This window comes from Poecilia latipinna, unplaced genomic scaffold (genome assembly GCF_001443285.1).
Source record: "Poecilia latipinna isolate Pla-1442-1.1 unplaced genomic scaffold, P_latipinna-1.0 Scaffold1741, whole genome shotgun sequence".
Classification (NCBI taxonomy): Eukaryota; Metazoa; Chordata; class Actinopteri; order Cyprinodontiformes; family Poeciliidae; genus Poecilia; species Poecilia latipinna.
In genome coordinates, this window is record NW_015114357.1 from 69,121 (window position 1) to 79,869 (window position 10,749).

Consider the following 10,749-nt stretch of genomic DNA (forward strand, 5'->3'; position numbering starts at 1 on the left):
TTGGAACCCACACGGATGTGACTAACAACTGCATTTTTTAAAAAAAGTTACAGCCACACTGCCAAAAAAAGGAAAAAAACCAAACAAATTTCCAACTTTTTTACTTATTTATTCTGACTTAATACTGCATTTACAAAGCGTCATTTGACACCCAAAGCTAATATACACTGAAATATCAGATGTGACTCAAGAGGCATGTGCATGCTTGACTCCCAGAGCTGAGCTCAAATTAAAAAGGTTTTTTGTTCATGAATAAAGTTGTAACACTTTATTTGAAGGGGTTTGAATAAGACTGACATGACACTTTCATTAACACGAATATGCCTTCATAAATATTTATTACTGTTGTCTTAAAGCGTCATTCGGTAAATTATGACACTTTTAATACAAAGTTGAAATTATTCAAAATGTCTTTGTTATGACAACTTGACATTAACCAAGAAATCATTACTGATATAAATTTGTTATAAAAGTATGACTGATTGCACTTTAAAAATTAGGTAACTTTATGTTATTAAATGTAAAGTTTAAACAGTAATGATTTCCTGGTTAATGTCAAGTTGTCATAACAAAGACATTTTGAATAATGTCAACTTTGTATTAAAAGTGTCATAATTTACCGAATGACGCTTTATGACAACAGTCATAAATATTCATGAAGGCTTATTCATGTTCATGACAGGTGTTATGTCATGTTTATGACAGTGTCATGTCAGTCTTATTCACCCCCCTTCAAATAAAGTGTTACCAATAAAGTTTTAAAATGTAAAGGAAACATAATATGAGAGACAACACTGACTAACATAGTTGGGATATCAACTGTAAGACTGATAGTCTGACAAGATGCTATCATAAATATGAGTAAAAATAAAATTATTAGAAGAACGAAGGCACAAAAACAAGGCACAATAACAACTTCCTAATAGCACTACTTCAGTAATATAACTTTGAAGCTAATTTTTAGAACATACACAAGTCAATTCAGTCAGACTGACCACTGATTTACGGTATTCAAGAAAAAAGCAAGGCAGTAAAGTCTCAGAAAGGATTCTTTTGCAAGAAAAAAAAGCAAGATGCATATTTCAGCCAAACTTTGTGACATTAAATATATTTTATGAATACGATCCAAAAACGTACTGTGCTTGTGTAAATTCAGAGGTTGGTGGTTATTAAGGTTTCCTGCTAGAACACTGCCCATATGTGTGGTTAAAACGAAGTCTGCATATTGATATTTAAATTATCCTTCCACTATCACATAATAGGATTTATCACACATTCACAGGTGCACAAAATACCAAGCCGTAAAGATTAAGTGCTAAGCAGAAATTTACACCCCGTAAGATAACTTTATGCTCATTAAACACGCGCGGATGTATTTTATTTTACATATATGCTCTTTTCATATTGGTTTTAGCCTTGAAGCCCTCTCACCGTTAAGGAGATGAAATGTCCACACAGCATTCACAGCATGTGTTATCTTCACTTTGACTAAAACTGAATCACAGGTGAAAATGCTCAGTGGTGGGCTACAGTCTCAGAGCAGAAATAGTTCATTATGATGCAAACGTCATCTCTAAAAAGAAAAAAAAAAAAACCGCAGATATTTTTCTCAACCAACCCTCTTTGGAGTTAACTGTCTGGTCGAGGTGAAAACATCTCACTTCATTTGTGTTTCACAGAGAATGATCCCTGAGCAGATACTGAATATTTCACAAAGGTTTATCGCCAAAAAGGAGTTTGCAAATATGTTGTACTGCAAATCACAAAAACACCAATTAAGGACTATTGATAACAAGCTGAAAAAAAAAATGCTTACAATGAATGCCTTTCCTAAAATAATCAGGGAACATATTTTTTATTCTCTGTCTGCAGTTGATCTTTTTTGCACATCAGAACTGAATTATTTACTGTACTGTGACAACCACTCAAGGAGCATGCAGGTCAGATGAACAAAAAAATGAGCTTGTTGCCACAGCAAATAGTGGAGATCTTCCAACAGCATGTGAGAAATACTGCACAGGTCCGAATCACCTTCACACTCAGTTCTACCTTCAGCTTCCATAAACAGGGAAAACATCAATTAGTAAATAAACACATTCTAATTGTATTATCCCAAAGGCATCTTTGTACCGCACCGACTCACTAAGTTTAATTTTAAAAACGTTACTATGTGTTTGCTAATCCTAAAAAAAAAAAATCACATAGAAAGACCAAAACCTTACTGAAGCAAAAGATCTTTTTTTTAAGAGCCGCAATTATTTTGCTTTAAAAGGTGGAACGTGTATTAGGCCTTCACTTAAAGTGGCCACTACAATGGACTGCCATCCAAAAACGTTTTTATTAAATGTGTGTGGGTGTTGATCTTGCACACAAAAGCCCCATCATTGGACTCTTGCGTGCCGCTCCATACATTCACGCCCACTGGGCGACCAGTGAATACACATCACAGTTTCTTGGGATGCTTGTATTTCTAAAACGAACCAGTAAACATTAAAATTATTCTTCACGTTCCTCCTCGTGAATATTAAACTTCTGTCGGTTTCTTTTTTTTTTTTTTGCCACATTCGTTAGCAAAAATAGTTAAGTGAAAAACTGAGTTCTGCATGTCTGGGAAGTGAGTAACGATTTTCCAAGTGCCCCTGTTTTGTACAGGGCATGCATATTGGGATGAAGGGTGTAAAACATGTAGTTACTGGCTTGTTTCTTTCATACTTATTAATTGCTTGACCATCTTGGGATAAAAATTTGATGCTTTAGAGGCATATTGTAAGAGTCTCCAACAGACAAATAATTATTAGTTGAGTAAAGTAAAAGGTAGGCTGATTACAAAACCTCATTGTGGAGTCTTTCCATAACATTTAAATAGCAGTTTAAATTTGTTAACATTGGCAATAATCTTTTTTGGTTTCTCTTAACCTTGTGACTGTCCCAATATCTTCCCTAATATTCCCGATTTTGCCACTCTGAAAGCGTAACGCCACAGAGAAGCTGCCGTCACCCTTAACTTGCAAACAGAAAACCAGGTGGATTTTGCTCAGTGATCAGGCTAAGTTCAATGAGCTGTTTAAACTCAGACATACACAATGCAAGAGAAGTTTTGATGATTTTAGTAATAATTTCACTATTAGAGTTTAAATACTACTGGGTTGAGGTTGCTTCCAAAAGTTCAGATTGTGCCTTCATGGGAGGATCAAAATATTGCATTTTAATATAAATTGAATGGATACCTAGACTGTTGGAAAAAAACAAAAAAAAAAAAACATGCAGAGACGTTGCTGTCATTCAGTCTCCTTCCTAAAACCAACTTAAGAAAGAAATGCAATATTTTAGAGATGAAGTGAGGTCAAATCATTCTTGGTTTTGGTCTTTTCATGGGATTTATTAACCAATACTGATACTACTTCTCAGATTGTGGTAGTGATTTGAGTCAAACACAGATCAATGGAATCCTCCCAGCTCTGGTACGGCCTGGAGGACATGTCCATGGCTAGTCATACGGGCCTGGCTTGTCTCCCGTCACCCCTCCCTTCGGTGGCGCAGGTGTGGTCCCGAAGCGTGCTCCTCACTCTGCTCACCCCGTGACAGTCGGCGTGACCCCGTCCCCCGGGGCAGCAGAAGTCTCTGAAGCACCTCTTAAAGTTCTCATCCAGGAACGCATAAAGGATGGGGTTGAGGCTGCTGTTGGTGTAGCCCAGCGCCACGCAGAAGAAGTAGGCGGCCATGACAGCAGTGGTCTCGGGCACGTTGGCTGACAACGCTTTGACCAGGATGAAGATGTGAATGGGGGTCCAGCACACCACAAACACCGCGACCACCACCAGAACCAGACGGGTGATCCGTCGAAGGTTGCGGTCTTTCTCGCGCGAGCCGGACAGGAGGCGCACGCTCTTCAGCCGCAGCACCATCAGAGTGTAGCAGACGGTGATGATGATGAGGGGCGCCACAAAGGCGAAGATGAAAACGCATATCTTCATCAGGGTGTCCCAGTAGGTGTAGGGATCAGGGAACTGTAAAGCACATTCTGTGGTTCCTGTTAGTTATGGAAAAGTTACAGAAGAATTAGAAGAGAATATGTAAGGAGTCAGTTACAAATGCGCAAAATGAGCAAGAGTATTCTGCTTTAAGAGATTCCAACTCTTGGTCTTCTATAAAAAGAAAAGTTAAAAAAAATCAGTGGTCAACAATTACAAATATGTTTAAAAGTTTAAAAATTTTGAACTTCTTATCTTTTGATTGTAGATTCCCTACATGAATGCATTAATGCTCAGCCTACATCCTGCAAACGTCTCGTCTGGATCCACAGACTGAAAGTACATGGTACCTCAATGGTATACCATGCCTTGCAAAAGTTTGAACCTTTCACATTTTGTCATGATACAACCACAAACCTTTGTGTATTTTATTATCATTTAAAGTATGGGGTAGAAGATATTGTGAAGTCGAAAGATATTTGTGCCTAATTTTTGTGATTTACTTTAACAAATGAAACATGAAAAAGTGTGGCAGGCATCTCTTAAAAAGCACCCGAGTCTTTATGGCAGGATGCGGACAGGTTCAAAGGGTGTACATCCTTTTGAAAAACTCCTAAAGTCCAGATGTAAAATCATTTATCACTTAGCGCTGTGAGGTTTTGAGGTCAGATGAAAATTATGAGTCAGTGATCTAATAGCTTCCTGTAAAATAAATCTCACAATTTCCCTGTCAAGTCTGGAAGCTTTTGTAGACTTTTATAAAAATTAAAGAACATCTTTTTCAAGAAACTGAAGCAGTCAGCTAGAATAATTAGGGTCAAATATCCTTGAGTGAAGTAAAATACGAAGGAAGACTATAGGGAACAGAGCAGCGGCTGATGTACCGTTGTTGGTGTTGGTGTTGCCGAGGACCATGGCAGGAATCCCAGCAGCCGAGGACAGAACCCAGATGATCACATTGATGATCTTCGCCTTCACTGGCGTGCGGAAATCCAGAGCCTTGACCGGGTGACACACAGCAATGTAGCGGTCCACGCTCATCATCGTCAGGGTGAAGATACTGGTGAACATGTTGTAGTAGTCGATGGAGATGAAGACTTTGCATGCCACCTCGCCAAACGGCCAGGAACTGAGCAGGTAGTCGGTGCTCTGGAAGGGCATGGTGGTGGTAACCAGGGCGTCGGCCACCGCAAGGTTGAAGATGTAGATGTTGGTGGCTGTTTTCATTTTGGTGTATCTGCAAGGGGTGAGGATGCAAATACGGGGTACAAGCGCAGTTATGGTGTAGCTGACTTACAGTGTACACTGTAAAAAGTTTAAATAATTAAAGAGTTGATAATGAGAATAGTTTTTTTTTTATATACAATTTGGTGTTTTCCCCGTTATGATGATGGATGCTGTATTATTTTAGGCCTTCAAACGGGTCATTTGAGTTGTCCTTTTTTCATGGTGGAATGGTTGTGCAAAATATTTATTCAGTCTTTAGGTATGACTTTGACTCACAAAAATCCCACAGGGAAAAACCCCCAAAACACAACAATTTCTTTATTATAAAAATAATTTAACTGATTTACTTAATTATTTAGGAAAGTTTCAGCAGGAAATTCAACACTGTATAACTTTTTCACTCTATTCTTGCCTTTGTACATTTCTATGAAACTCGTTTGTACACATTCCTATTAAACATAATTCATTCCTCAGGTAAAGCCTGCATTTGGTGCTTTGTTTGATGCAACGTTCTGATTCTTGACAAAATATTGTGGTAAGTCCCTGCCAGCATGCCTAGGTGGGCACCATATGGGGGAAAGGTGGACAGACATATGGGTCCCATATGGGTTTGCCCATGTAGGGCCACAGCCTACGTGGACCCTACATGGGTCCTAAATGGGCAAAGCCTTGTGGGCCCACCACCATGAAGGGCCCATTTGGTGCCCATGTGGGCTGTGGCCCTACATGGGCAAACCCATGTGGGGCCACCGTGGAACCCGCGGACAAACCCATATGGGACCCATCTGGTCTGCCCTCCTTTTCCCAATATGGGGCCCACCTGGGCATGCTGACAGGGGTAAGACAGAAGAAGTATGTGTTAGTTATGCACCCCGGATTTCCTTTAACGTAAAAAAAAAAAAAAATAATAACAATCACTGTAATAATGGGATGAGATCATCATTATAGATTAAATTGTTCAGCTCTCCTGCAGAAATTCTGGCGCAAAGTAAAACTTGTGGACACCTAATTAAAATGATAATAAAAATCGGTCCTTTCATCCCTGATATCTGAATCAGTATTCCAAGCTTTGCATTGGGCTTCTCGCAGGACCTCACGTGTAATTGAACGGAAGACATTTAATAATGAAAAATAAGCTGTGCAGCTTCTACAAAACCTTACAGCTTGGACGGTAGTTCAAAGATTAACAGAATAAAAAGGAAAATATGCTACCTTTTCTATAGGGTCGAAAACCACAATCCCACAAAGGAGACTTCACTGAGACAAACAGAGAAAAATCCAATATATATGTAAATAAAATAAAAAAAAGTAATTATTTTTGCTACGTGATGTACTGGTTGGAGCTAAACTTAAACAGAAGGCATTCATGACTGCCGCTGAAAAGATAGTCAGCAGTCTCACAATAACGCGCCGCTTCTGTGCGCGCATGTTGGCTACGTGGGGCGCCTGACACTTACTGACATGTCACAGAAACGCACACAAACACGCATACGCACACGCGCGCTCACACACACATATACCAAGCACCCGAACTCACCTAATGATGACATACATCACCAAACAGTTGCCCACCAAGCCCACCACAAACACCACCGAGTAAACGGCGACTATGATGGGGATGATGGGTGACATCGGCTCAGGTTCCGCGTCCCAGGTGCCGTTGGGGGTGTAGTTGAAGATGTCCGACAAGCCGGGCTGCCAGGTGAAGTTCGGGGCGCACTGCCCCGGCTGGCCCAAGGGACAGCGGTCCTCTTTGAAAATGTGCACCACGCCGCTCTCCATGGTGCTGAACACTGGCTCTCCTTCTTTTTCTGCTGCTGCTGCTGGGCGCAAACTCACCACCCGAAACAAGTGAATCGCCTAATTAGGGCGGAAGAAGGTAGCATTTTCAATTTAAAACAAGTCTCAGTTTGTTGTGAGGAAAAACTACGCGCAAAAGCCCCGCGCTCAAGGACATCTTCACACAGGAGCAAAACCACCTTACCTCTTTTTAGTCCTTTCCTTCCCCTCAAAATAAAGCTCCTTTCAAAGAAACCAAGGCTGATCAGGAGGAGCTATGAGGACTCTCGACCAAAAAAATCGGATGCAGAAAAATATGAGCAGAAAGGGCAGGTTTCTGTGCAGAGTATGCAGGAGGAGGACAATTCACAGGCTGTGCCACCGCTGCGCGCCCGGAGGTGCGCACTGGAAGCCCGCACTGCTCATTCAGTGACATCAGAGACTGAGCCAACACATATGACAGCCAGCAGATAGATAGGTTCAGACCATATGCAGTCAACTTCTTTCAGACTTTACTTAGATTTGAGTGATTGTTGTGTTACTGATGAACCCGCAGACACAGCGTGTAGATGGTGATCTTTGCGAACTGAGCTGTCCTAATCCTCAACAATTTTCAAACTTTTTTTTTTTTTGCACTGTGCAAATTAAAGTTGGCAAAATGTATAGCAGAACATATTTTCTAAAATTTCATACTTTTTTTATTTTATTTTTTTTACCATAGAAATGTTAAAAATAAAAGAAAAACAAAGTATGATTGGTATGAGTAGAAGTAGGAAAGTTGTCCCTCAGCAGGGGCCAGTCAGATAAGAGCAAAATGAATTGTTTTGTTTTGGCCTGCAGCTAAAAATTTACTCTGCACATCACCCGGAGTGTGTTATTTCCTTGGTGAACCATGGCAGTGTTGGCATCATGCAGTGGATATGTTTTAATCTATCAGAGAAAGGGAAGTTGGGTAGATGAATTTCACTCAATACAGGGCCGTTTTAGGAGAAAACTTGTTAGAAGCTGCAAGGGATGTTTGTCTTGGATCTGTGGTTAGTTAGAAAATGACACAGAAAGGTTCAACAAAGCGTCAATTTAGGGCACTGAATACAGATGCACAACTCATTTTCCACACTTTTATTTTGTAAAACGCGTCACTTTGTGCTGCTCTATCAAACAAATCCCCACTGTGTCTGAGATTGCAACGTGAGTAAATGTGTAAAAAGTATGTGGTGTGAATACTTTGGCAAGACATTGCATGACTTCAGTGCAAAACAAGCACCTCACTTAAAAGGTGTGATTGCAGTTTTCATCAACAGGGTAAGAATTTCATAAAGTATTACGAACAAGATTAAACACGAAAACAAGGAGGAATTTGGAACAGCTTCAAAGAAAATAAAAGAAAAAGACTTAATTACCTCCTTAGCACCTTCTGACTCATTTTTTTTATTTTTTATATCAGCGTTATTTTTGCTCTGAACAAAGACGAGCCCCAATTTCACCAAAGATTCTTAGCTGTGTGGTGTTGTTGTTGCACACAGCCCCTTTCATGTCCATCATTGTCCCTGTTTTATCAGTTCCATTTTTCTCTCCGCCGTAACGCCACCCTCGCACAACAACGTCACGGCTCTGAAGGCTCAACATGAAAAGACACAGAGGATCTAGATGAAGAAAACTCCTCTTGACTTAAATCACATGCTTCCCCACTCGAGCAGCCCCTCTGCTCCCTCCTGCAGGAGATATGAGACAGGTTTCGACCAGCGCGTCATTAAGCTGGTGCTGTTTCCCTTCACTTTCTTTCATGCACTAGCAGTAGTTGCTTAGAGACCCATCACAGCCAGGTGTTTGTTTGAGTGACAAAGGCTTTTCGTCATTGTGTTCCCACATTGTCAAGGCTGTCCTCGCTTGACTTTGCGAGGCGGCCCCTGTTTGTCAGTACAAATATTTGCTAAAAAAAAAAAAAAAAAAAAAAAAACATCTCAGAGGTCCAACTTGAACCTTGAACTGAGAGCGAGTGAATCACCTCCTCTATTGTGCGAGGGACTCGGTGAAACAGTTGCAGTGTTTACGTTTAATCTTAATATTGCAGTGCCAAAGGTCTGTTTATTCAGATACAATCAGGTCTGCCTCTTCTGGCACTTGAAGCAATGATTTTTTATTTTTTTTATTATTTCAAAGGGAGGATGGATGGCAAAAGGCTTTTATGTTGCCTGCGGAAAAGAGGTCAAGGGTAGTGCTGCTTTTTTTTACAGCCCTTTTTTTATTGTTACGCTTAAAACTTTGGGTACTGTCCTTTCAATTCGACTAAAAACAAGGAAGTAAGATCCTGATTCAGGATGCCTCAACATCTAAACTGAACAAGGCTTATTACTTTAAGAAAATTATCAATCTTGGCTTTGTTGCAACAACTAACTGTAGCAAAATAACCAATTTGTGTTTTCCCATGTCAAAAAAAAAAAAAAGAAAAGAAAAGAAAAGCGAGGAAAATTGCTGCAGGAAGCTTGGCTTGGTATTGATGTTGCCAAAAATAACCATAATAAGTTGAGTGGTAATTTTATTGGTTCTGACGTTGTTGATCTAGGAGCAGATGAATGCTGGAAATGAGAGTAATGAGAGGAAAATGAGTGAAAAGTGGTGGATCCACACACTTTCAGAGCTACTGATCTCTGTACAGCTGGAGGAAACCAAAAGCAGTGAAAACTTTTAAATTACCCTTGACAGGACATCTATTATTAATATTTAGTTCTGGTTTTCACATAAGTGGCAATAGGGAGGCCATTGTTGAATGGAAAATGGACTGAATTTACACAGCAGGTTTTGACTCATATGGACCTCTCAAGGCGCTTCACACTATAGGCAGATTCACCCCAGTGCTCTCAGAAATGTGCGCCCACTTATACACTTAGCAGCATCATAGTGTGGAAACGCTTTTCTTCAGCAATTCATTTAATTTTCTTTATATTTTTTCCGGTTCACGACAAATGTCATCGGAGGAATATAAACAGCTCCAACCTTTTTTTTTTTAACAGAAATACACAATAAAAGTGATCAAAACAATTCAGTCATGTATACACAGTCAACTCCAAGTACACACTGTTTGATCCAGTTGTAATACAACGAGGTCAAACGTTGGCGGGTATTATGCATAACTGACTTTTTTTGAGTTTTATTTAATGTTGTGATGTTATTCCATCGTCAGACGAACACATACCTGGTGTGTTGCTTTGACTCATTTGTGAATGTCTGAGCCATTTGGGGGCGACTAATCATTTGAGCGTACAATGTACAATGTTCAAAGTTAAACGCTGTTCCCGCCCCTCACCAGCCTGGCGGCAGCATCAATTAGCAAACACCTGGTGAAACTAAGCATCTACTGAGCTTGCAAACTACAATGTTCCTATAGTAACGGTTATAAACGGCAAAAAAATGGAGGCCACATTCATTTTTTTGTGGCTATGATGCAAGTCAAATGTCTTTCAAGCTGTTTTTGATATGTACATCATTTTGGCTACAACTGAAGGTATCATAGTTCCTTGATTGTGCTATGAAATGACACCATGTGCCTGGATGACATGTTGTACTCCCCCTTTAAAGAACTCCAGCTGATTCCATCGAGTCGCTGACATTTCAGCGAGCCCTCCTTCTAAGCAAGCACGCAGCGATGGTGGACAGGGAAACAAGACAGAGTAAAAAGGGAAGGATGAATGGAAGTACAGAGCGATCCTGGGAAAAAAAAAAAAAAAAAAAAAACCTTGTGAAGTGAGCAAACAAACTAAAAAATAGAGGCCCG

The 10,749-nt window shown here is 40.1% G+C and overlaps 1 protein-coding gene across 1 annotated transcript; it reads right to left on the bottom strand.

Moving 5' to 3' along the window:
* Positions 1-716: 716 nt before the first annotated feature.
* Positions 717-7,534, bottom strand: oprk1 (opioid receptor, kappa 1). The gene is made up of 4 exons (XM_015060759.1): positions 7,183-7,534; positions 6,736-7,058; positions 4,856-5,208; positions 717-4,030 (listed from the first exon to the last, which is right to left on the bottom strand). Exons 2-4 carry the CDS (start codon positions 6,978-6,980, stop codon positions 3,492-3,494), a joined length of 1,137 nt encoding a protein of 378 aa, XP_014916245.1. The 5' UTR covers positions 6,981-7,058; positions 7,183-7,534; the 3' UTR covers positions 717-3,491.
* Positions 7,535-10,749: the final 3,215 nt, after the last annotated feature.